Here is a 27,568-nt window from a genome sequence, read left to right on the forward strand (position 1 = left end):
TTTCATAAAGTCAGTAATATTTTTCATTAAAGTTACCTTTCCTGGTCCTGTTCGAGGATCCTGATATTCCACCCTATAAAGGGTAAACAATTGTTATACATTGTGGTTCAATCTTCTCAAAATTACTTTTCTTCCATGTCAAGAAAAAATCTAACTAATTATTACACTAAACGCCATGTCTTTCGATGTGAAGTAAAATTTGAAATTAAGGTGTAAAACCCGGAGTTCTTCCTCAAAATATTCTTTAAGTTGCATTTAAGAGGAAAAGGCTTGATTTAAAGTAAAGCTTTGTATTAATCATTCTGACAAAAGCCATTCGAGAATTAGCCAATATATTTAAGACAGATTCCCTTCAAATGTAAGAACAGCAAAACTAAACAATTACTTTCCGCATGATGGCGGCGAGAACAATTGCAAGGATAAAGTGTTTAATTGTTTAGCTCAGCAAGAAAACGAAGAACCCAAAACATACACTGGTCTAGTGTAAGCCTGCTGAGACACGTAGGTTTTCTAATTGTATCTGCATTGTAGGGTCAATATTAACTTAATGTCAAAACATACTAATATCATATTCGATGTCGAACCAATAGAAGAAATTTGTAGAAATGCAGAAGTTTTTACGGATGGGCAAAAACTATGAAAGAAACCAGAACTCTGGAAAACATACCAGAAAAAGAATTGGGAAACTGTTAGGTCTTTTTTTTTTTTTTTTTTTTTTTTTTTTTTATGACGGAGGCTAATACAACCCGGGCCATAGACAGTTTTGTCCATACCATGACGTCATGAAACATGGCGTCACAGTCAAATTTTTAAAAACCTTGGCTAGCCCCGCATTTTTTTCTGTGATATTTATGACCCTAGAGACCAAGTTCACTTGATGTATCACAAAAAGAACTTCATATCATGGCAGTTTGAATGGCGTCGGTTGAAATGTGTGGGAGAAATCCCAATTTAAAGTGGAGCTGCGATGACTTATTTGGGGCGGTTGAGGACACACGTGCCATCACTATCATGTGAATTTGCGATAAGTACGGTTTTGTTTTGGAAAAAAATATGTTATGGTAAACCTCAGTATATGTGCTTCAAATTTATTAAAACAAAAGTCGAGTGCACGTTGGTTTAGTCCGAGTGCACGGCCGTTGTCGTTGTGATTTGTTGTCCTAAGCCGTCATGGCGTCATGGCTTCTGCCACCTACTGATTTTCTCAGTATTCCCAAAGGTCCTTTCGTTTTTCGTTTCAGCTCATGAAAAACTTCAAGACGGGCAAATAACCGCTGTAATTTGTAACACGATACAATCACTAGTTACGGCTGAAATATCAGACTCAGAAATATTCTTGAAAGCAAAAGTGAGCGAAAGTGAGAGGTTGAACAGGAAATAGACCCTTGACGTCCGAACGCATTACAAAAAGACGGAGACCTTCGAGTATTTGATTATTTGTGTCATTCACTAGGCACAAAGAAAGGATTCGTAAGAGGAGAAGTGCAACGCCTACTGTGTAAACATTCGTCTCGCTCCACTTTTGATAAAAACATACAGTGTTTCATAATACGCTTAAGGAATAGAGGATACCAAGATGAAATTTGGGTTAAATGTATATCTGAATTTGATTTCACTGGGAGAGAAGGGTCACCTAAAAACTTACATGGGATCAGGCTTGCAATCGATTGAAATCGTTTCCCCGTCTGACGGTCACCAAAGTGCCGAGAGGAGCTTTCTGTTTGATTTTCCTCGAAATTACTGTGTAGCAGGGCATCTGCGACGGCTTGTTTTCTTGCCAAATCCTAAAGCTGTCTTTTGCTCATTCCATGCTTTTAAAATTGATCTAGTAAGTCATACAATATGGCGGCTTTCCATCCCTGCAGGACGACTTCTTTACTATAGCTTAATCATGACGGAGTGAAACGACGAAAATACGAACATCATGACGTAGTAAACTTCAACGGAGTGAAAATACACACATCATGACGGAGTGAAACCACGAAAATACGTAGCAAAAAGACGATAGACACTTAAAGAAAATAGATGAGGGTATAAAAAGTCGGGTTTCGATCAAGGTAGCGAAGATCTAGTCAAATGATATTACTTACACGGTATGCTTTCCTTCTCTGCAGAAAATGTTGAGAATGGCCACAACCCCCCACAATGCATCCCGGAGATATTCAGACTGGTGTTAGTTCTATTAATTAAATGATAATTAAATTCGATAATTGAATTTGACATTATACGTGACACTGGTTAATTGGACTCTTGGTTAAAGCTAGTCAACAGCAAAGGCGACTGACACAATATTTGCTCTGTGAGAATTTTCGTTCTGCGTTTCATTATGAGTGAAATCAAGGCAGCTTATAAGACGTTTCCTGCCAAGGATGACTTCCCTGATCTTTCGCAGCATAACAACTACATGGCTAAAGCCCTAACACCAGAGATTTATGAAAAGTTGAGAGGAAAGGTCACCAAGAATGGATTCACTTTGGACGACGTTATTCAGACTGGTGTGGATAATCCAGGTAAGCCAGGAAACTAACCTCATTCTTGTTGATGTTTGCAAATGTTTTTCTGTTCGGCATCAACAATTGATTTTAACCCTTTACTGATAACAATTTATTCAACCAGTCCTCGCGCGCGCGAGAAGAACTGCGTGTGAAAGCGAAACTGGCTTCTATTTAACAAATAGAGAAGTCTCGTGTTTCTCCCCACTTCTTGAGTGCTCTAGCCGCTTCCTAAGTGCTTTATAAAAGAACAGAGCACAGTCAAGGCTTCTCTATTTGTTTTATAATAAAGAATCCGTTAAATTACCCAGGCATTACTTTCAATTTTCAAAACAAACTTTATTTCCAAAGCGAACAACAGTGTCGTCAGCATGCTCTATCCTCTCATAAAGCACGCCACATTAAGCCAATCAGAATTCCTGTTAGAACGGTTCAAATAATCTGATTGGCTGTACAAGACTAAAGCTGTCAAAAGTGTCAAACCATCAAAGTTAAAAAACGATCAAAGTTCACATTCTACTATAGTTCACAAACTAAAATTGTTCGGCAAGTCGAATTTAACACTTTTGCCTGAAGTTTTGAAGTCTCTAATACAGAATCTTAAAGTGAAATGTTCAGTGAACTTCAGCCGAATTATGGCTCATAAAAACACGCGAGTTTTTTCACATGACAAGGTAGAAAACAAACTGTTCATGGCGAGTGTTTTTTGAATGAACGACAGCCGAATTCACCGAAACATGAAGATCGCTCGGATACGGCAAAACTCGGCTGCAGTGACTTTCCACTCAACGCATCGGAAAGGATATCAGAGCAAGCTCTTATTTTTTTCACTCGAAGGGCGGCCGATATAGTTTCTGAGACTTGCTTTACCGTGATGACCGGAGATCGCCATTTTGTTTTTCATTTGAGGATTTTCGCATCTGCTCACGTTTTAATAACGTAAATTACGGCGCCTGGTATGTTTACAAACCTTTATTTGGTTCTTCTGTTGCTACTTGCCGGCTCGCTTGTTCCGAAACTTCACTTTCAATTATCGGAAAAAAGCTAAAAAGAAGTCCCGGAAAAGGTCGAACATAGTACAATTTGGCAGATGGCGTGACAGCTTTAGCTCAGCTCTAGGCTCTATACTCTCATAGAGCACGCTCTTTCAACCAATGACAGCGCGCGTTATATCCGAACTCTATTATAAATATCTGACAACTATAAGAGAGCAAAAAAAGTGGAAAGAAAAAAGAGAAACGTAGCGGCAAAATTCGATTAAGATTAATGATCAAGTCATCGCGCAGAATTCCTGGACATCATTAACTATTCATAACCGTTGAAACGGCAAATTTGAAAGTTTGCTTGCCGTGAAATGCCTTGAATAAGGAAGAAAGGGTTCAAATTAGCTCATTAGGCTTGATAAAACTTACTGTTCTGATTTCCAGGAGTTATAACTTCAACTTTCACGCGCGGCTTTTTGGAGAAGCAGGTTGTATCTTCAATTTAAGCCGATAACTAAGTGGATATAGGAGGTATTGTTAGAAGTATATTTCTAACACTCTTAATATAGTTGAAGTTTTCTTTATTTTTCTCTTTCTTACATACAATTTATTACCTCGGGACTAGCTCAGATCTCTCGAGGAAAGTGCGGGTCACCGCTTATAAAGGTGACGCTTACGGAGCTGTCAATCTTTAACCATCGTCATGTTTTTACACTTAACTAGCAGAGGTACCTTCGAGATGTTTACGCTTTACAAAATGATTTTCTACTTTAAATTTCTTAGTCTCACGGAAAACAAAAACAAGATTGACAATATAAAATTATAATAAACTTACTAACAGAATTAAAATCATAGTTGAGGAGATATCCTAAGAGAAAACAGTCCTTGAAGACTGCTAAATAACGACACAATAAACAGAAAATTCAGAGAAGTAAGGGCGTACCCAAGGTACCGCCTCCAAGAGAACTACGTGCTATTCGTATAAGTTTCCTGTTTATAAATTCAGTGTTGAGGATGAAAAGTACTACATGTTTACACCTTTAGTCACCTCTAAGAAAAAGAGGTGTCGAGCGTGCTGACTTATAACTGTAAGATAAGACCGCCAAAATGAATAAGAAAGGATCAACTGGCCTATCATAACTTTTACTGAAATGGCTTATGGTAATATATGATTTCCATTCATTTTCAAAGTTTAAATAAGTCAAAAAACACCTACAATGAAAATTCTTACTAGACGCCAATTTTGTTTTTTAACAGTTTAAGGAATAGCTTTTTGCGCTTGAAAATGGGCAAAAATTGGCCATTTTTCAGTATGGGGGCCGCTTTCATAGGCGATTTTCAGAAAATCTAAACGGCCTTCCCAACTTTTACGGAAGGCAATGAAAAATGGCTCTTTTCTGAAACAAAACCCGTTTCAACTTTGAAATCGCTTCACAGGAACCTTCAGCTTTTTGAGTTTGAAAACTACTTGTTGTCTTTGATGGGAGAGCTCTCGTACACGTACACACCTTTTGGCCGCCTAATCGTACTTCAATGCACTAAAAAATGGTCAAGGAGAACTCGCTAGGCGATTAGGTCGATTATTTCTGATTTTGAATACGGCTATAAACCAAAAAATTGAAAAAAAAAAAAAAAAAGATGCGTGTCATAGGCACTTCAATCGAATATCGACTTTCATAATGGCCGATGGCGGAACTGGTAACGATTTTGCATGAAAACGAGGCCACAAAGGCCTCTCACGACGTAAACTGGGTGCACATGTAATGGTTTTAGGTCAAGTTTTTGCTTTAGTGTGAAGGCAATAATACTCAGTTGGGATCAATTACCGCTTAGAATACATGCGTAGAGATTAGGAAGGAACGCCATCACATTGCTGCGTTCCAGAAAGTACCTAAAAAGGCTATCGCGAAGATCATGGGTCAAAAGTGTCGTACTTCCAATAGCCCTCACAAACAAAAATTTGTACTTAAATCCTACCGGCTTGAGGTACGCCCGAGGAGCACTAGTGACGAGTTTCCGAGTCGGGTGATTATCGGTTGTGCCTAGATCCTACCGGCTAAAGGTACGCCCGAGGAGCACTAGTAACGAGTTTCTGAGTCGGGTGATTATCTGAAGTTGTCGGCTATTGCAATATGGCGAATTATTCCAGTAACACCATTTGCGATTTACCAACACTAATTGAACCAGACATGAACATTATAACATGCTTTGTATGTGAAAAATACATTGTTGAGTTTAAATCAAGGACATTTCGCCAAATTTTGAGTGGCTGTTTACTTCACCCTCGTCGATCTTAAGTTTCTTGATCAGCAGAGTTTTAGCTCAACACTGTAGCTGCTAAGACCTGCGCTTGCAAAGGTAAACAAAATTTATGAATAGCATCGCCACTATAATGCCCTTTTCATAGTGCTACTGGTTGGAAAGATCCCCAACATGAAATTTCTATTTTCTTGTACCTGTAGCCGATAGGATCTCAGGAGGCTTAGAAAACACTACCGGCTAAAGGTACAGCTTGCATACCTAATCAACGTTGCTCAATTGTTAACACGGTTGGCTTCTCATTTTACTTTTTCTGCGCTCCAAATTAGTCTTACGCTCCTTTGAGTCAATTTTTTTAAGAATACGTATACATTTATTTATTTTTATTCGGTCTTGTGCCTCTGCGGATAGGATCTGACGAGGCTTATAACATACTACCAGCCAGAGGTACATCTTGCATACTTAGTCGACTTTGCCCAATTTTTAATTTGGTTTGCTCCACATTTTACTTTTCTGCAGTCCAAGTTGTAGTTTTACACTCCTTGGAATTACTTTTTACAAGGCTACATTTACAGTTATTTTTCTTATTTGGTCTTGTACCTCTGGCTGGTGGGATCTTAAGAGGCATAGAAAGTACTAGCGGTTAGAGGTGCACCTTGCATATTCAATCGACTTCGCCCAATTTTGTATCACAGTTTGCTCTGAATTTTGCTTTTTGGCATTTAGTCTCACACTACATTAGAATGACTTTTTCATGAACATCTTCTTGTTTCTTGGTCGTCCACCTCTAGCCGGTAGGATCTTAAGTGGCTAAGAAAATACTACAGGCTAGAGGTACTTCATGCATTTACAGTAAATTTAGCTTGTTTCATTCACTTCTTGATTTATGGAAAAATCTTTCTACATTCCATGTTAGTCTTCTACTGTTGTGGAGTCACTCCACGCATATTTTCATGCTTTGCAGTCTTGTTCATCTCGCTAGTAGGATCTTGCATTACTCAGAAAACACTACCAGCCAGAGGACTGCTTATGTTTGAAATAAGCTTGAAACCGTTGACATTGTTATGTTTTAAATGAATTTCACGTAAATAAATTTTAAATTAGCCTAATTTGTATTTTCTTTGGTGATGGATTTATTTCAATACAAATGTAACCAGCTTTAGATGACTTTGACTTGAAATTCATTTTAGACTTGAACATGTCAATCAGATTTACTGGAGTTTGTCATCATGTAATACTCTGCTTAAGTTAGGTAGTCATAGGATAACATGATTTTAATTAACCAAATTGACATTTTCACTTTCTATTTTCAGTAATATTTAACAGCATGTATCACTGTATGAAAACCTTAAGGCAAGTTATTCTTGAAAATATAGAATGGTCATCTACTATATATATATATAGAATTTATACAATTCTATAAATGAGATTAACCTGTGCCTTTGTTATTTATTGTATTTTTTAATAAAAATTGCTGTTATTAAAAAGAAAAGTAAAATGAGCAAACTCCACTAAAAATAGGGCAAAGTTGACTAAATATGCAAGCTGCACCTCCCACTGGTAGTCGTTTCTAAGCCTCCTGAGATCCTACCAGCTAGAGGATGGAAATTTAGAAAAAAAATTCAAGAGTATTCTTAAAAAAAAAAATTTATGCCAAAGACTGTAAGGGTACAACTTGGCGTGCAGAAAACTAAAATGTCGAGCAAACCATAATAAGAATTGGGCAAAGTCCACTGAGTGTGCAAGCTGTACCTCTAGCCGGTAGTATATTCTAACCCCCCTGAGATCCTACCAGCTAGAGGTACAAGACCAAATAAAAATAAATAAAATCACACTTATTGTTGAAAAAAGTCATTCAAAGGGGTTTAAGACTAATTTGGAGCACAGAAAAGTAAAATGTGAAGCAAACCATATGAGAAATTGGGCAAAGTCGACTTAATATGCCAGCTGTACCTCAAGCCGGTAGTATCTGCTATACCTCCTAAGATCCTACCAGCTAAAGGTACAAGACCAATTAAAAGAAATAAATGTAAATGTACGCTTATAAAAAGTGATTCCAAGGTGTGTAAGACTACAACTTGGAGTGCAGAAAAAAAAAATGTTGAACAAACCGTAAAAAAAATTGGGCAAAGTCGACTAAGTATACAAGCTGTACCTCTAGCCGGTTATATTTTATAAGCCCCCTAAGATTCTATAGAAAAATTTACTCGTCAGACAGTCAATTTTTCTTGAATGGCATGGTTGAATAAAAATTAACTTACTTGAATTGCCCGCCATATTGCAATGGCTGATAATCACCCGATTGTCGGCCATTCCAATATGGCGGACCGTTCGAGTAAAGGAATTTCAGGAATACCATTTGCGATTTGCCAACAGTCAAGCGACGTGATTGAACCAGACATGAACACTATTACTTGCTTTACACGTAAAAATACATTTTAGAGTTTAATTCAAGGAAATTTCGCTAAATTTTGTAGGGCTGTTTCCTTCACCCTCGTCGATCTTAAGTTTCTTGATCAGCAGAGGTTCTAACTTAACACTGTAGCCGCTGAGACCAACGCTTGCAAAGGTAAACAAAACTTGTGAACAGTATCGCCACCATAATGCCTTTGACATAGTGCTACTGGTTAGAAAGATTCCCAAGGTGACACTTCTATTGTCTTGTACCTTTAGCCCATAGAATCTCAACAGGCTTAAAAAATACAACCGGCTAGAGGTGTAGCTTGCATATTTAGTAATCGACTTTTCTACACTCCAAATTAGTATTAAACACCTTGGAATCACTTTTTTACAAGAGTACAAATTACAAAGTACAAAAGCTTAGCTGTTGGTAAATCGCATATGGTATTACCTGAATTGTCCGCCATATTGGAATAGCCGACAATTTCCGATAATCACCCGACTCAGAAACTCGTCACTATTATTCTACAGGCGTACCTCTAGCCGGTAAGATTTAGGTACAACCCTTAAGTTGTTGGGCATGTAACCGCTTGTTAGGTCTCTGTGAGTGATTTTGGTGAAAGTCGCAAGTGGGTGGTAAATTTGTTTGACTTTTATGGAAAGCCGATATCTAGATAGAACTAATCCTTCCAAAAAGAGAGGGAAACAGTATGCCGCTTTCGTTTGTTCAAATGCATTTTATGGCCCCGATGGCTTGCCTACGCGTTTTCACTTCAAGTTTCGGAAGGATTCGAACAAAGACGCCGATGGTGCAATCTCATCAAACGTCAGCATGGGAAAGATGGTATTTCAACTGTGGTTTCCTCAGAGTATTTTCGAAAAGAAGACATTCGAAAAACTTTAATAGGCCGCTGGGAATTAGCGACAAGTTCTGAACTATCTCCCCCTTCCTCCCCCCCCCCCCAAAAAAAAATAAATAAATAAATAAAGAAGTAGGCTTTTTATACCCTTAACATCTAAAAGTTTAAAAACTGTTGAACTAGATGACGAATTTTGTGATGAAACTGGAGAAACTGCTTTAAAGGATGCTGTTTTAGCTTCACCAGATGCTGCTACATATGAGAGTATGACTGATCCTCCTGTGGATCCTGAAGCTATGGTGCTAAATTAACTCAGCAGAGCTGAAATGCTAGAAAAGCTAGTGTCCACTTTCGAGGCAAAGGTAGTGCAGTTGGAAAAGGAAAGGAAGCTTTGCTTGCACGCCAGTTTTCTTTCGACATATTAAAGGTGACGATACAGCCGTGCCTTTTACACTGGCTTTCCCAATTATGAGGCTGTGATAAGCTTTTATGATTATATTAAACCGAAAGACAGTAAAAATGCAATATTGGAAAGAAAAGAGGCTCTTGAAGGAAAGTCAGTCTAATCAGATGGATATGAACAAAAATAAACCAGGACCTTCATGGACACTAACCTATCTCTATCTTGTCTTATTGCGATTGAAGGCGGAATTTTTCTGTACAAGATCTTACAGACAGATTTGGAATTAGCGTGAGTCTCGTTTTGCGAACGTGATTGCATGGATGTATTTTCTTTCTGTGGACTCTTTCCCTTTCCATCTCAAGAACTGTTTGAAAAGAACATGCCTCAAAAGTTTTCAGAATACCATACTACGAGAATTATTTTGACTTGCAATGAAATATTTGTACAGCAGCCATCTGCAATGCTAGCGTAGTCTGAAACCTGATCAGAGTACAAACACCATAACACATGGAAAGTATTTGCTGGTGTCACTCCAAATATTCAGGTGTCATTAATTTTAGTCTTGTGGCGGGGACAAGTATCAGACAGGGAGCCGGATTACAAGGGAAAGTGGTGTTCTTAATTTATTAGAGCCTAGTGACAATGTGATGGTTGACAGGGGTTTTGATAATTCAGATATTGTCCCAAGTGATGTAAAAGTAAAAATGTTTTGCTATTTCAAATGCGGTTTTCGCAGCCTTGCTGAAATTTAAAGCTGTTAGAGGTGATTATCGCTTTTCAGGCCACAGGGGTGGGGTGTTTTGACGGCTTGTGATCCTTCAGTTTAAATCTGTTCGTTGCAATGTTATAACTGTCAGTAAAAAATACTTCTTGTAAATCTTTCTGTCTATTATCTAAGGCTGATTGACATGCCATTTGCGAGAGACCCATATTTGGATCAATGTTCTTGAGTGCATTTTTAGGAACTTCTGCATTCTTGTCATGCATAGTGTTCATTCTTGCATCATACAAGAAGCACCTTTCATTAGATCCTGACCTCAAATCATCGTCTTTGTTTTGGTCACTTTAACCTCTATAATCGGCTATAGGGCAATATTGGAATGTCCACCTCACTTATGCCATTGCTGCAATTGAGATGTGCAGGCTAAGTTAAATAAGGAAAACTTACATAACTTGAACATAAAGGCTAACGCATGCAGTCATCAAGGAAAAGTTCCAACTGGTTACCGAAATCTTGGAATTATGAGTTTCCAAAGTGTGTAATATAACCTTTCTGTCTGTTGCGCTTAAATGAGATCATTCAATATGGGTGAATGTCGATAGTTACCATGCTCTATGATTTGAATAAGAATTTTACACCGCCATTTCAACCGAACAGAAACCTCTCTTGAATTAGTCACCGATGCACTCACTGAAGCTTTTTTGGTATTTCCTTCTAATTCTACTTGGCCATTGGGATTACTTCGGGTTGACTTCATAAAAGTTGAATAAATAATAGCCTCCATTTGGCCCAAATTATGCCCGGATATTTGTCCGCGAACATCTGTTCTCTTCTCAGAACAAACAATGTCCAAGGACAAATATGCGAGCTTATTTTTTGGGTCAAGTAGAGGCTATTGTGTTCATTATTATTCACACATTTTTGCAACTTGCCTGAAAAAAGTGTTTACCAACAGCTATAGCAAATTCCTCCTTTTGTAACAAGAGACTTAGGAAGACTTATAGGTTTGAAAATTGTTAAATATCACTTGGGGTTTATCCTCGGATATTCCCAAGTTTTAATTGAGCACATTCGGTCACGTGATGTGTGTAGGCAATTCGCGTGTGATCAAAATTAGTTATGGATTACAATTCGGCGAGAATATTGAAAATGACGATTTCTAAAATCAAGAAATAAATGAATTGAAACTCAAAAGAATAAAAAAATCAAGTCTAAAAAAGGGTACTGTTAGTCTATTGCTGCTTCCTAAAACGTGCTAGAGGTTGTACTACAGTTTTTGATGGCATCGGATGAAAAGTTCCGCAGTCTAAGGAAGGCCCTCTAGCTCTAGGTTTCAGGTGGAAAGGTCAGATTTTAATCTGTATTTGCGAGAAGGTATCTAGGTTATAGTGGAAAGCGATCTTAATCGACACTGTGCCTGTTTATTCTTTATTAGGTCATCCATTCATCATGACAGTAGGGTGTGTGGCAGGAGATGAAGAATCGTATGAGGTGTTTGCCAAATTATTGGATCCAGTGATAGAGATGCGTCATGGCGGCTACAAGAAAACCGACCAGCACAAGACCGACCTCGATTTCACGAAAATAAAAGGCGGCAAACTTGATGAGAACTATGTATTATCGTCACGTGTTCGTACAGGGCGCTCCATCCGGGGATTTTCCTTGCCACCACACTGCACACGTGCTGAGCGAAGAGGAGTTGAGAAGGCTGTGGTTGACGCCCTGAATAACCTGGATGGGGATTTAAAAGGAAAGTATGTATTTTCATTTGGGGTTTGTCCTCGAATATTCCAAAATCCAGGACATGAGGAAGGTAGACAAATCGGAGAGCAACAATTATCAAAAACTCATTGACAGTCAAAGAGTCGTTCTTTTTTTAACAGAAGTGAATCCCAGCTACGATGGCTCCCGTAGAAAAATCAAAGTAACACTTGTGTCCTGTGTCCAGTTTCCAGCATCCAGTGTACTGTGCATCAGTTTCATCTTCTGAACCAAATGTTTTATGGCCCTTGCAAACAGATAAGCATAAGCCTTTGAATTTAGCAAAACAAAGAACGACACCGCGAGAGACAGACATGTCGTACTCAGAAGAACACAAAATGTGACACGACGTTTCACTAATTTACTGCAAAATAACAAGATCGTTTAATAGCTGCATGACAGAGTTATTTCTCATCCTTTTCTCCGGTGCCACATATCATCTAAAAAGCGATTTACCGGTAAAAATTCTTGTGCAGTACTCAGGAAGGCTGGTAGGAGTCTTTAGTGCGTCTGTTAAGAGAAGGCGATGGGGCGTGCTATTGTTACGTTTAACTAGCATTCGCAGTTGAAATTTTAAAATATCATTATTTTTGTAAAGGAAGGAGGCACTTGCAGCATAGGACTCCCCTCCCCCAATCCACTTAGCTTCCATCCCATTCCCCTCGTCTACACCCTTGATACTGCATGAGCGAAAAACACTATGAAAATTACTATGGATGTCAATTAATCGCTTCAGCTTTGTCTACCTTCTTTTGACCGTTTCTTTTGAATTAAAATTTTTAATCCCTTTTCCAGATACTATCCACTCAACAAAATGACAGAGGCTGAACAGGAACAACTGATCGAGGACCACTTCTTGTTCGACAAACCAGTGTCTCCTCTTCTGACGTGTGCTGGAATGGCACGTGACTGGCCCGATGCTCGCGGTATCTGGCACAATGAAAAGAAGAACTTTTTGGTTTGGATCAATGAAGAGGATCACACTCAGGTGATTTCCATGCAGAAGGGAGGAGATATGGCCGCTGTGTTTGAACGCTTCTGTACTGGACTGAATAAGGTAATTTGACCGACTTGTTATCCTAGTCGTGAATCAAGTTAAAGGAATCATGATACAAATTTAAAAATTCAAAAACCAGGTTTATTCAAGAGATTCAATTAGGCGATGTTGAATTACCCTCTTCCCTACCACCGCCTTCCCTCTTCTTAGATATTTCTTAGAGACCCCTGGAGTTAAAACCAGGCCCCAGTCGTTCGAAGGTCAGATAATGCTATCCACTGGATAAATCTCTATCTGGTGGATAGCGCTATACGTTTCTCTATCACTTATCCGCTGGATAGCGATTTCTCCTTTGGGCAGCGTCATCCGCCCTTTATGCAACTGGGCCCAGGAGGTTAAAATCAGGCAATTCTGTTTGCCCCGACAGAGCATAGGAAGGAAACATCCTGACAAAAAGCGTTCTAGATGTAACTATACATCCAATGAACAAATACCCAGAGTTGAAAATTAGCTTGAGAGAGATTTCCTTCGACACAAGGCCATTTGACGAGTGGAGTCTCCTATCTTAATCTTTTCTGGTTTACACTATGTTGCATGTTTTTGATATCGAAGTATTCGCAGACTGGGCACAAGTGTGATATATCATTGCTGAGCTTCGTTTGCAAGTTCATGCTTTGTCCTTAGGGTTGTTCCTGTACCTTAATTAGCTTCAAAACAAAGCCACTCCGGACAAATGGTCGGAAAGTAACGAATATTACAAAGAAAACGAGTGGCCTAGCTTGAAAATTTATAAAGGCTCATGTTACGGCTAAATGAATTTACAAATATGCCTCTGAGGTTGATAACATGGAAATGAGATTTCTCAACATTTAACTTCGTCATCCATACAATATCATAACTTTGTCCACATTCTCACTAAGGAAAGTAGCTCAATACCGTTCGTCTCGGCTCTTTTTCCACAAAAATATTGATTTTAATCACTCCTTCGCAATAAGCTTATTTGGAATGAAGTCAGAGAGAGGAACTTACGCAGTTAAAAGATCACAACACTTTTCCTAAAACATGAATTGGCAAAACACTGGGTCACAAATTATGCTTCTTTTGTCTGCGTTTTTCGGAGATGCTCCAGGAACTTTTGGCTTGGCTTCTGTTGCTCATCCATTCATAAAACTTCTTCCACTAATTTCTGTTTGTTGTCGTTGTTTATTTCATTAGGTCGAACAACTGATCAAAGGAGCTGGTCACAGTTTTATGTGGAGTGAGCATCTCGGCTTTATCCTGACTTGTCCCTCAAACCTCGGCACAGGGCTCCGAGGAGGCGTACATCTCAAAATCCCTGAGTTAAGTAAAGACGAAGAGAGACTGAACAGCATCCTGAAGAAATTTCGTCTACAGAAACGTGGCACGGGAGGTGTAGACACCGCTTCAGTGGGAGGAACTTTTGACATTTCCAATGCTGATAGGCTGGGAAAGTCGGAGGTTGAGCAAGTTCAAGCCGTGATTGACGGAGTCCAGTTGTTGATTGAAATGGAGAAGAGATTGGAGAAAGGTGAATCAATTGATGACTTGATTCCCAATTAAACCATTGGGATGATCTCACCGGGATATTGTTTTATCTGATTTCTTGTGGTTTTTCACGATTATTTGACTCAGTGGAGAGCTCAGTTAAAATAACATGATTATGGATCACTTAAACTTACAAAAGTGAATGTATCAGGATTCTCTTGTTGTCTGATTATCTACGTCTAAATAAAACACTTCAAATCTTCACTGTCTAGTTTGCTTTAGCAAGTAGTTACACAGAAACCAAGAATCCTCTGAAAACGCTTTTGCCGCGAAAGGCATTTCTCATCTTAACAAACCGCAAAAAATGGCCAAAATTTTTCACGAAGAACAAGGGCCTTCAAAAACACATTAACCTGCTACACCATACAAACATAACTAGAGAAGGAAATAATATGGTGCTCTTGCAATTTTTGCCGGTGTGTCCATGCGACCTAGCAGACGGACAAAGAGAGGGATGGGAGATAGCCAAACTTCAAGTAAAATGTTTGAGATTGTAGGCCTAGTGTAAGCTCTTCACTCTAATTAGCAGTAAGTTGCGAAAGAGTTAGTGGTCTCGTAGCATCAATCAGATCAGTTCCGATATAAAAGCCAACGAAATCGCAGGAATGTATCCACTTTCACCTCTGTTGATTTTGTTTTTCATTTTTTCTTCTTGACTTCTTATTTTACTACGGTGGCGCCGCTATATTTCAGCTCAAAATTCAAATTTCCACACAATATGTTTAATCAATTTTTTAAATATAAAACTAGTGAACAGCACACAGCATCAGATCTTATCAACTTTGTTTACTATCCTTATTTTTTAAATTTTTCAAATAAAAACTAGTGAGCAGCACACAGCATCAGATCTTGTCAACTTTTTTTATTGTCCGATTTTTCCAAATTTTTTTAACTTATTTTATAATTTTTGATTTTTTAGAAAAATTATTAAATCAAAACTAGTGAGCGGATCTTTTGCAAAAGATCTTGTCAACCTTTTTTATTATCAGATTTTTTGAACAATCTTTTAAAATTAATTTTTTAAGATTTTTTTTTTATTAATGTTTTAATTTTTAAAATAAAAACTAGTGAGCAGCGCACAGCAACAGATCTTTTCACCTTTGTCTATTATTCAAACTCAAATTCAACTTTCCAGACCCGAGGCCATATGATTAATTTAGAGTGATTGATGATAGCCAGACTGTCCGTAACCATTAAAGAAGCCTTTCACATACCCTACAATTTCTGGTCTGGAGGAGAAACGAGGTTACCACTACGGAAGTTGTAGTCTGTTCAACGTAAAAAGATCAAAGTGCTCTGTGAGCAAACTCGTGAATTGACAGATGACTTACATGATTTTTTGGATTATGTTTAATGTTATCTGGTTTAGGGAATTTGTGGTCGATTGTCATATTTAGAGTACAAGCAGTAGTTCAGTGTTCGCTGATGTAGCAAAGAAACAAAGTAACGTTGGGATAAGAAGGCATTACAATTGAAATGATCATGCTATTACATTTGACAAGGGTGGATGATGTCATGTGTTTTAAAAATATATCATTTTTGTTTCTGGTTCAAAAGAAAAGGTTGGAAGTAAATGAAGGTGAAAAGTGAAATATACTGTCTATCGTTGTAAATATTAGAAAATCAAGGCAATACTGTCTTAATGAAAACATTCATGATTCCCTCTTTATCAAATGAGACAAACGGGAACGAGTTTTGAGTGATATAACTAAGCCCAGACTACCACTGTCATTTTGGATTTCCGCCTGGGTAGATTTTGGTCACGTGCTAGGCAACGTATAATCAAGAACAAGATAGAATTTCATTTCAGGCCTAATTATCAATTTTGTGGTGAATGACTTTCGCATTTTAGTACGTAATATTTATTTTGAATCTTCAAATATTCTTGAAATTTAAAAGAAAATTGTTCTTGAAAAATTCACTGAAAATCGGTAGCCAAAATTATTTGTTTAGGTGTTATTTGATTTTCGTGTTAACCTGTAATTTCGTTAGTCGCCGGCATCTTTTGTTGTTCCACACAGAAAAAACACGATACGAAATGTAACGATCGATTTTGTTCCCAATCTCAGGCCATTACAGAAAAAGCTTTTGAACACCTGTAAACTCTGAGCACTTCGGAGTAAGTGATATTTTTAATGAATCTTCGGATCGTTTTCAAGTTCAAGGATTGTAAATTACAATTTTATGAAAAGCGAAGGTTGTTCTCTTATTTTAGAGTGAATCTTCGCACGCCCGCCAGTCGTGGCGCCGCTTGCTGAAGCCAAAACGAATAAATATAAACTCTTTTAAGAACATCATCGGCTTCTTTTTCACCCCACCACTCTTCTTAGCAACAAAGGTCGCCATTTCGTTGGTTTATTACTCGCCAAAAAGCTGTCAAATACACTCAAAGGCCTAAAATCGAAAAAAAGTTTACAGGAATCGAGCAATCGAGTGACATTCTCCACATCATAGCTATAACTCGCTCTTGCGCATGCGCGCAATTCACGAGTTTAAAAGGAATCTTCTCAGTTGTAAACACCACAGGCCTACCACAGGGAAGCATGGAACTGACCTAATATTCAGTACTTTACACATTCGAATCGCTGAATTGTTATTTATGATAAAGTATAAGTGCGGTGTTATTGATATACATGCAAATGTATTTGCTTGTGTTTTGGCCAAGTATAATCAGCGTTCGCTATTGTCAAACATTGTGCTTGGCACACCTGCTAAAATAATTATCCGGGAACTTACGCCGCCTTTTGCCCGTCGAAATCACACTCCTCAATTCTAAACCAATTTCTTTGCAAGCATTCCTACCTAAATGAAAAGTTACTCCTGACACTCGAAGTAGCCATAGAAATTTAACGACGCAAAATTAATCGCAATTGTTTTTCCTTTATAAAATATTTTTATACGATTCATGTAATTACGTCAACGCAGGCACCATAAACTTGTTTAGAGCTCCTAACATACAACTCAGTTATCAAAAAACTCCTATGAGTTCGAATTCTCAAGCGACTTCTTTTGGAGAAATGAAAAATTATCGTAGCAAACAATGTCTAAAGATAATTAAAAAGCCCTAATTATCAAAACATTTCTGCGCCTCTGAAGAGTTGCTATGAAATTATGCCGAGTGATGAAAAGTTACCAAATCGTTGTTTGTTTGCTTTTTTCTGTTAGTATCCTTCCCCTGACACATCAATGAAGAAAATAGTGACCAAAATCCTTCTACTTCTTTTGGCAACTAGTACGTGTTTACAAGTTAGCCTTTTCGTGATACATTTCTTCTCCGGTTGGTCGCACGAGTCTGTACCAACTCCAGCACTAAAGTCAGGTACATTTTACGTCGCCGAACTTCAGAAAAACGATCAGCAATTGGAAAACGCAAAACAGGAACAAATTACGGCACCTCCCTACCTAAGTGATCCTACAACGTTGCAATTCGCACATAAAACATCTCTTATAACTAGGAGAATTTGTGCACAACATTACGAACTTCTCATCCTTGTAGCGTCTGCTCCACATAATTTGCAAAGAAGGAATTATATTCGTCTGACATGGGCTTTCCGAAGAGCTCTCAAACCAAGATGGACGACAGTTTTTCTTGTCGCACAAGTAAAAAATCAACTTCTGTCAAACTTTTTATTGAGGGAAGATGAAGTTTATGGAGACCTTGTGCGAGCTGACTACTTTGACCATTACTGGAATCAGACCAGAAAGATACAAATGGGCTTCGAATGGGCGATAAGGTATTGCAGGTTCTCTTTTCTTTTAAAGACAGATGATGATGTCTTCGTGAATACTCCAGCTGTTCTTTCCTTCTTGAATCACTCTACAATTCCAAACGTAATGTTATACGCCGGTAAACAGTACAAAAACCCTTGGGTTCTCAGAAGTGGAAAATGGAAAGTAAGTTTGGAAGAATTTGCAGGAAAACATTACCCTGATTTTTGCGCAGGGTTTGGATACATTTTATCACGCGATGTTGTTGCTTCGTTTGTCGAAGCTTTTTCCATGGTACCTTTCTTTAGACTGGACGATGTCTACGTTGGTATGTTGGCGAAAAAGACTGGAATAAAAATTTTACACGCTGATGGTTTTGAATTAAACTCAAAGAGGCCGGAATTGCAGTGTACTCCAAGTACCAATTTTAAGACGCTAATACGACATGGTGTAGAGGGAAATTGCCTGATCGAAATGTACCACAGAGCGGTTTTATCACGTAGAGACAGTGATCGTTCGAATGAATTAAGCCATACTTAAGAATGCAATCTTACCCTGCACGGCAAGAAAAAACGTAAGGTGAAATGGAATGAAACAAATTCCCACTTGTTGATTACAGGTTGTTATAATTTTTTTTTGCACGAGAGGTATAGCGGGTTGGAATTCTCTTCTTCTGATTGTAAATCCAGGTGAGATCTTTGCGTTACTTATCGCGAATAAATAAACGGTAATCATTCATCTTTACTATTTTTACAGTTCCAGTTAGGTACTCTAGAACACTGCGGTTCACGATATTTGTTTCAATTTTTTTCCATTTGCCTTGAAAAGCCCTTTCGGGGGTGGGGTCAGTTAATGCTATCATAATTACTATCATTATTACTATTATCATTGTCACTATAACTACAGTTTTATTAGTGTGTACGCATCCTTTACTCCACCTGCTAACTTTACTCTAATTAGAAGGGAAAAAGTTTTTCCTAAGTTTCCATCGTACAAATGCACGCAGGGTATGCTGCTCGACAGGTTCTTAATTTCCAAACTGAACAAGAAAACTACCTAAACAGCGGCTGTTTATTTCCATTGCAAGATAAACCGCCATTAACATTAGCGGGGAACATTCCATACTCGAACATTCTATAACTAAGATTAAAATTGAAAAGTGAAAATATAATACAAAAGCAAGCAAGAAAAAGCTTTTTACAAATTCATCTTTGAGCAATACAAAAAGGTGCGATAGGGAATCAGACAAAAGCGAGGCAATGCGTCTATGCGGCAGTTTCCATCATTCCATTACTTAAATTTACTTGCCGCTTCTCCCAAAGGCTACCGTCTACGACCCCTCGCCTGATGCGTTGAGGCACCTAAAAAGCAAAAGATATTTATATGAGCGGTTGACCATGTTTGATTTACTTAGAAGCGAGCTCTAAAGCACAGGGGTGAGGCTCACTAGGAAACTTCCCGTGAAAAATAAAAGCAAACAAACTACTAAAAGACGTTAACAACGGACGCCAAGTTCTGTATATACACTAATAGATAATTGAATATCGAAGCTGAATCTATCCACGGTCACTACTCTTTCGACTTTAAAATTCCACGAGCTTCCAACAACCTTCTTAATATATTTTTTGGTGTTTTCGACGAGCAATTATTGTGAAGTTGGTTTCAAAAAAACGTGCAAACGTTTATTTATGATAGTTTTCTCGTCTCCTTATTTTATATGAATATCCCTCCAAGTCATTAACCATGAATTTCTGAAAAGTGATATTATAAAATTCCATTCCCAAATAGAGCCTGTTGGTGATATTTTTCTTACCAGGAATCTTTTGATTGTTTGGTCTTGGCAATTGACTCCTCCCGGGTTTAGGGATCTTTGATCTCGAACCCTGAGGTATATTTACAGTGTTCGTCTTCCGTGGCGACAGGGGCATCTCTGGAGGGGCAAACTGTCCCCATGGGAGAACGTGAATGGACTCAGGATTTTCCTTCTGGAAAAATCAAGAGAATATAAAGCAGATGTCAACATTAAATTTTTTCGACAATCAGAACCCACTCTTAACGTTCCCTGTCTGCCGAAAATCAAGCGATAACCCAGTTAAGACGGTCATTCCTTACTACTGAATCACAAATACTGGAACGCGACCACTGTTTCGACAAGTATCAGCAGTTTTACTTACCCCGTCTTTTTTAAATGAAGGCTGAACAGATTTTTTGGCTGCACTGCGGGTATTTAACCTTATGGTGGCAGTCTGGCGGTCTGCTTCACTGCCGCTTGATACACGTGGTCTCTTCGCGATTCTTATATCTACCGCTAAAGTGTAAGAATATCAAGAAAACTGTAAAGATAAGCAATGTTTCTCTAAATAGGTTTTCCTTAGCAGTTAATACGGTAAAGTATTTCACGGCTCTTCCTTAACAGATTCTGTCGTCCAAATAAATGTGCCAGTTTTTGAACCAGGACACTGTATTTCAGGACAAAATTTGTTAATATAGATGAGATAACGAGGAATTTATGAGGGGTTAAAGAATATTTTTTTCTTGATAATGTTTTATGTAACCAGTGGTACTAACAGGTTCTCTTTGCTAAATGCTTCTCGTGAACAATTGTGACAAAGGTAATATTAATGAGGCTGAAGAAAAAAGCTACAACCAAAATAAAATCGACGATATTGTACTAAAAATAACCCTTCTCCGAACACAAGGACCAATAAAGCAAAACCAATAAATTTCTGGAATATTCGCGACACTCAGCGTCAAATCTTCTCTATTGGAAATATATTTACATTGTTCAGTACCAATGCAGCACACACCTGTTCTTGCTCTTTTCTTGGTATCTGAGATTGTTTCTTCTGCGGGAGCTGCCTGTGACGTGACGGCAGTCGTGGACTCGATATCCAAGTTGGATAAGGATTTAGCAAGTGGCGTGAGAGGAGTATCTGTTTTCAATAAATTCACTCTGGAAGGTTTAAATGAACTTGATCCATCTGAACTTTCTCCAGCACCAGCAGTGTCTGAACAAGGTGATGCAGCGTTCTTGTCCCGGCTGAGCATTTCCAGCTTGTTTACAAGTTTCAGGCTGTTGGCTAGAGATTTTTGTGCGTTTTCTTTCTTCTCGTCTGCAACGGTTTTCCATTCCTTAACTTCCGCTTGAAGTTTACATACTTCACTTCTGAGATTGTTCATCTCTTCATCTTTACAGGTGTTAGTACCACAACTTGAGTTTTTCTCATCTGCTATAGTCTCCCACTTTTGAACTTCACTGTCAAGCTCGCTGACTTGTGTTTTGAATTGTTCTGTTTCATCAGAACCGGTCCAATTTCCTCTACCTTCAAAAGAAATAACTTTAAGGTTTGCTTGAATTAGCTCGTTTTGGATCTTTTCCTGGGCGTGTTTTGCTTGATTAGACCTGAGCTTAGCCTCTTCTAGCTGATGCAGAAGCTTTTTCTTCTCTCGGACGCATGCAAAATGATCTGAACTTGCGGCAGTTTTCTGCTGGAGCTCTTTGTTTTCCTCTCTCAGCAGATTGCAATCATTGATGGCATCACGCAACTCAAACTTTACTCTGTCCAACTCTCTGTCATAATCTTCCTTCATCTCCTCACTCCCCTCTTCTGTTTGCTTAAGCTGTTCTTTAACCTGCCTTAGCTCTTTACACTTATCTTCGAAATTCTTTTCCATGTTATCGAGGTTCTTCCTAAGATCTTCATAGGCAAATGTTAGTTCGACTAATTTTGTTTCCTTGTCTTTGCTCGATTCTTCATTCTCCTTGTCAGTAAGCTGCAGTAATGTCTTCATTTCAGCCAGTTCCTCCTTCTTCCTCTCGACACATTTCTTCTCTTGTTCAAGAATGCCTCTCATCTCCTTGACGGTATTTGCTAATTCATCCTTTTCTCTCATTTCTTTTTCAAGCCTTTCCTCAAGTTTGCGGTAGCTAGGACTCCCGAGATCCACTTTTTGCTCCTGCAGATTCCTTGCATTGTTGTCTTTCCGCTCGCATTGTTTGTGCTCAGTTGTGACGGAGTCCAGTTCTGTGGTGAGTGATCTGACTTGTTCCTTGAGAGACGCTAATATTTCAGTTTGATCATTGAGACTTCTTTGAAGTTTTTCCACTTGAGTGCATCTTGCAGAGAGCAAGTTCTGTAATTTTTCCAACTCTTTGATCTTCTAAAAAACCAACCATAAGCAAAATAAAATTAAAACATATTTTTCACGACCTGAATCTCTAAGCTTAGTAACCGTTGAGGAAGAGTCCATTTCACACTAAGAAATGTAGAAGGGTCAACTGAAAAAGACAAAAATTTCACTTTAAGGGGCTATCACTAACGCCAATCGTTTAGCCAAAGCAAGGCATACTTTTCTCGGCTTCAAAATGAAGTTTCAAAATGATTGTTAGTCTTATAGGAATTAACTCAAAGCACTCGCTTCAATCGTAATTTTCTGTGACCTGCCCGTGAAAGTCTCTTATAACCTTTAGGTACCGACCCATTGGAGCCCATCTATCATTCGTATAAAAATTGCTTTGTATAACGTATAATTCTGTAACATATCAATTCTATTAAAACATATCAACCTGGCCATGGTTTTCTTAAGGACCCATTTTCCTCACCTGAGTCTGATCCTCTTCCCATTTTCTCCTATGGTCCTCTGAATGTTTCTTTGCTGATTCAAGCTCCATTCTAACGGCAGACATTTCCTCCTCAAGTCGAGCATTCTCACTCGATATCTCTACCAGTTGACCCTTCTGACTATCAACTCTGCCCTCCACACTCTCCTTCACTCGTCTCAGTTCTCTACAAGCTTGCTCCAGTTCATCATTTTTCCCAGCCAACTGATCCACTTCTGCAGTTTTTCTGTCTACAGCTGAAAGGAGTTCCTGCTTATCTGACAAAAGTTCAGCGATATTATTTTCCAACTCACCAACTTTGTCGTCGTAGAATTCAACTTCTTTTTGCGCTTTCTCAGCCATATTTACCGCGAGTTGCTCTTTTTCTCTTAACAATTCGTTCTTTTGTTCAATTTCCGAATCTTTCAAGGCCATTGCTGATGTGCGCTCAGCTTCCATAGAGTTATAAGCATCATGAAGTCGGCTCAATTCGTTCTTTGTGTTGTCCAACTCCGACTTCAGCTCAGATTTGCTGGCTTCTAAACACTGCACTTGCTCTTGGAGGATTCTGACAAATTTATCGCTTTCCTCCTCATTTCTTGCCATTACTTCTTTTTCATCCCTATCTGTAACATAGGTCTGCAACCTTTCTTCAACGTAGGAAAACTGCTCCTTAGAGTGCTTTAGCATGCCTTCCAACTCGTACTTTTGGGTTTCCAAAGCTTTAACCATGGCTTCACTACTTTCCAGTCGTCTAGAAAGATCTGAAAAGCTCTCTTGCTTGTCGCTGATCTCTTCCTTTAATTCTTCAATTCTAGTATCTAAGTCTTCCTTCAGTTTTGTATTCTGATTCATTAAATCGGTACTCTCTTTCTTCGCTTGTTTTTTCTCCTCTTCGGATTCTTTCAGAGCAATTTCAGCACGATAGAGTTTCTGGCGTATTTCCTGCAGAAATTTTTGTGAATCATCAAGTTTATCTACCACTTCTCTGTAATCTTGAGCTTTGGAATCAGCAAGCTCGCATGCCTTTTTACAATCTTGCTGATAAATTTTGCACTCATGCTTCAAACCTTCCATTGCTGCTTGGCATTCTCTTGTCTTTTCAAGTAATGATGATTTCTCATCTTCAAGGTCACTACAGGCTCTCAGCATCTCTTCCTCTCTCTTCTGCGTTTTCTCAATAAAAGCTTCATAGGAACTTTCTATCTTCATTTTTTCCTGGTCCTTTGAAGTTGAAATATTTTCAAGATGGACAACTGTGTCTTTCAATCGGTCGATCTCTTCTTTGGACTTCTGAAGTTGTCCGAGTGCAGAAGAACACTCTTCCGATTTTTCTCGCAGCAGTTTTCTCCATTCATGGACAGCCGATTCCCTTTCTTTCCCCATCTGCTCTGTGTCCACCTCAAGTCTCTTTTCAGCAGCTTTCAACAGATCTTCCACCTCCATTCTATCGCTATCTGTTTTGCTAAGAGTCTTCACCAACTCTTCAAGTTGACTCTGCAGTTTGGAAACTTTGTCTTCATTGGCAGCCTTGTTCTCCCTTAGTTCATGTAATTCTGCTGATTGTTCTTCAAGCTTTACCAGCGTGTTGTCAAGGTTTGTTTGCACGTTCCCTAATTCCTCTGACATCGTCATACTCTTCTTTGTTTCGGTAAGCAACTGAGTTTCCAATGTTTGGATATCTTGTTTGAGTCGCTTCATACTTCTCTCGTTACTTTCCACATTTGACAGGCTCTCAGCAAGGTGATTGGTTACAATAGAAAGTTCTTCATTTGATTGTTCTTTTTCAGTAATTCTTCCCTTGAATTGTACCATTGATGCCTCCAATATTTCAATCTTTTTGTTCAGAGACTCGACAACGGAGTCCTTATCTTCTAGATCCATCTGTAAAATTTCCTTCTGAGCCTCTAGTTGTTTTAAGTTTTCACTTTTCTCATGAGCCATATTTGTTGCACCTTCAAGCTGGTCTTCCTTGTGCGCAAGCTTTCTCATAAGGTCCTGTTCTGCAATCTCTTTACTTTTCAGTTCACTTTCCCTCGTTACCAACTGCTCTCTCAGAGTTGAAATTTCTACTTCAGCTGAGTTGTCATACGCTTCTACTTTGGAGCGTAAGTCATTCAATTCTGATTCTTTACTCTTAACACAGGCCTCCAAATGACCACACCTCTCTTGTAGCTGCAAAAATTTAGTTTTCTGTGCCGCCTCTTGTTCCCTCACTTCCGCAATTTCCTTTCCATTTAATACCTGAAATTCATCAATTTGGTCGCTTTTCACTCTTAGTGCATCCTGGCTGGTTTTCAGCACAATGGATAATTGCTCAAGTTTGTTTTCCAAACAAGTGTTCTTTTCCTCCAAGTTTAAGCGCAAGCTATCTAATTCATCCATTCTATTTGCTAAACTTGCCTTCTCCTCTTCTGCAGATTTTAGCTGTTGAATCATGGACATGATCTCCAAGTCTTTAGCTTCAAGGGCTGCACTCATTCTCTTCAGCCTTTCTGATACTGACGATAAATCTTCCTTAACACTTCTCGATTCTAAGAAATGTGTCTCAGAATTGGATTGCTGCTTACTTCTCTCAGCCTCCAGCTCTTCCAGAGTTTCTTTCAGCGCTTTTTCTCTGCTTTCAAAACTTGTCACAGTCTGTTCCAACTTGATCTTCAATGCATCATTTTCCTGTCTCTCTTTAGCTGCTTCCTCACTGGCTCTACCAATAGTTTCTTGAAGCTGGCCAATTTTTTCCCTCTGTTCGTGTAATTTTTCTTCCAAGGCAACGAGTGTCGTCTGTTTACTTTCCACAAAAGACTCCAACTGGCTGCATTTGCTTTGTAACGAAGCAATCATGTCTGTTTGCGTAGCACTCTGATTCTGCAACTCGGCCACTCTCTCAGTGTTATCTTGTTTAAGAAGTTTCTGTATCTCTTGTCTTTTCTCAGCAAGTTGCTCATCTTTGCTTTTCAGTATGGTTGACAACTGTTCCGTATCGGTCGCCATTTGGGAATTCTTGCCTTTCAATAGCTCAAACTGCGTATTTAGTTCATCCAGTCTACTCTCCAGAGTTTTCTTTTCATGCTCTGCAGCTTCAAGGCGTTCATACATTGATTCGACATCTTGGTCTTTCATTTCAAGAACTACATTCACTTTGTCCAACTTTTCCTTCGCCATAACGAGCGCATTTTGCGAATCATCCAGCTGGTCTTGTAATCCTTTAATGGTCTGATCTCCTTTGCACTTTTCATGTTCCAAACTCGCAGACACCTCCCTGAGCCTCACCTCTTTATCTTCGATAACAACTTGCTGTTGCTGAAGCTTCTGTTTCACGTTTCTCAGTTCTTCTTCAGCATGCTTCAAAGATTCTTGTTTTTCAGCAATTAAAGCTTCCAAAGAACGCAGTTTATCGGATAATTCTGTTTGGAATGCCAATGACCTACTCAGTTCTTCATTTTTACTCTCTACGCAAGCCTTTAACTGAGTAGAAGTCTCTTCTAATGTTCTCATTTTACCCTCTTGAGCTAAATACTTTCCTTCCAACTCCGAGATTTGTTGGTTGCCAGAAGTCTCTAATTCGACAAGTTTACTGGTCTTTGCCATCAACTCTTCATCCTTACTTTTCAGTATATCGGACATCTGTGCAACACGGCTTTGAAGCTCATCAATCTTTTCTGCTAATGCCATATTAGTGTTGTGCATTTCGTCTTTATGGACACCCAACTTTGTTTTCTCATCCTCTGTGGAAAGAAGCTGTTGAAGTTTGATCTCTAGTTTTTCATCCCTCCTTGCAATAGCTATACCACTTTGTTCTAGGCTGTTTTGAAGTTGTGTGATCTTTTCCTTTAGCGCTGTATTATGGTCATGTAGATCTTGTGTCTTGGTACCAAGGTCTCCCTTTTCTGTCTCCAGAATTTTAAGTTGGTTTCTAATACCCTCGATTACTTGATCTTTATCGCTCCTAGCTGCAGTGATTTGTTGCACAGTGTCTTGAAGTTCTGTGATCTCTGCTCTAAGAGATCTATTCTGGTCATGTAAATCTTGCGTCTTGATAGCCAGTTCTTCCTTCTCCTCCCCCATAACCTGAATCTGTTTTCGTATGCTCTCAAGCTCTTCATTTTTCATTGTAATAACTGCAGTGCTTTGGTTTAATTTCTGTGTCAAACAAGCAACTTCTGTCTTCAAGGATTCCAGTTCTGCAAGTGTAGTCTCAAGAGTTGACTGCCCACTTGCTTTCAACTCTGCAAGACTATCAGAAACTGCTTTGAAATCTCTTTCTTTGCTCTCGAGGACGGTTGTTTTAAACTGGAGAGTTTCTACTAATGCTGCCTTCTCTTTCTCCATTCCTGAAATCACCTCCCCCTTTGATATGGCCTCATTTTGGAGGTTATGTATTTCAGAAGTAAGCTGTTGTATTTTTTCTGTTGCAATGCCGCTCTCAGTGTTTTTGGTCTGAAGACAGGCTTCCAACTGAATGCTCTTTTCTTGTAATGACACAACCTGGTTCTGCAGAGTAGAACACTTCTCATTAATTCTTCCTTTTTCCTCGTCTTTAGCTTTCTCAAGACTTGTAATGAGTTTGCTTTTAATTGACAGCTCTTCGTCTTTGCTTTTCACAATTTCCGATAAATGCTCAAGCTGTACTGTCTTCTCTGCGAGTTGATCCTCTAACTTGAAGTTTGTATTACAAAGTTCATCGAGCATGGAGCTTAATTCTGTTTTTTCTGCTTCTGAGGCTTCTAACTGAGAATTAACAGCCTCTAACTCCTCTTTTTTACTCTCTGCAGCAGAATTTGCTTGTTCAAGGCGTTCTTTCAGTCTTTCTTCCTCTTT

At 38.8% G+C, this 27,568-nt stretch overlaps 3 protein-coding genes across 4 annotated transcripts in view; 2 read left to right on the forward strand and 1 right to left on the reverse strand.

Moving 5' to 3' along the window:
• Window positions 1-2,217: 2,217 nt before the first annotated feature.
• LOC131784167 (creatine kinase, testis isozyme-like) lies at window positions 2,218-14,631 on the forward strand. Its single transcript, XM_059100968.2, has 4 exons — window positions 2,218-2,510; window positions 11,554-11,872; window positions 12,675-12,936; window positions 14,092-14,631. Exons 1-4 carry the CDS (start codon window positions 2,327-2,329, stop codon window positions 14,455-14,457), a joined length of 1,131 nt encoding a protein of 376 aa, XP_058956951.2. The 5' UTR covers window positions 2,218-2,326; the 3' UTR covers window positions 14,458-14,631.
• A 2,997-nt stretch (window positions 14,632-17,628) lies between these two features.
• Window positions 17,629-18,691, forward strand: LOC131784185 (beta-1,3-galactosyltransferase 5-like). Its single transcript, XM_059100987.2, has one exon. It carries the CDS (start codon window positions 17,629-17,631, stop codon window positions 18,688-18,690), a length of 1,062 nt encoding a protein of 353 aa, XP_058956970.2. The 3' UTR covers window position 18,691.
• A 516-nt stretch (window positions 18,692-19,207) lies between these two features.
• Window positions 19,208-27,568, reverse strand: part of LOC131784165 (golgin subfamily A member 4) — an 18,952-nt gene continuing 10,591 nt past the window's right edge. For both annotated transcript variants that reach the window (XM_059100965.2, XM_066160126.1), the window contains exons 5-9: window positions 22,754-27,568; window positions 20,958-22,311; window positions 20,325-20,458; window positions 19,964-20,135; window positions 19,208-19,511 (exon numbers count right to left, since the gene is read on the reverse strand). The exon at window positions 22,754-27,568 is cut by the window's right edge and continues 1,870 nt beyond it. In XM_059100965.2, the coding sequence (XP_058956948.2) occupies window positions 19,474-19,511; window positions 19,964-20,135; window positions 20,325-20,458; window positions 20,958-22,311; window positions 22,754-27,568 (6,513 nt within the window). In that variant the 3' untranslated portion in view covers window positions 19,208-19,473. The remainder of the gene's footprint in view (window positions 19,512-19,963; window positions 20,136-20,324; window positions 20,459-20,957; window positions 22,312-22,753) is intronic.

Source organism: Pocillopora verrucosa, chromosome 13 (genome assembly GCF_036669915.1).
Source record: "Pocillopora verrucosa isolate sample1 chromosome 13, ASM3666991v2, whole genome shotgun sequence".
Classification (NCBI taxonomy): domain Eukaryota; kingdom Metazoa; phylum Cnidaria; class Anthozoa; order Scleractinia; family Pocilloporidae; genus Pocillopora; species Pocillopora verrucosa.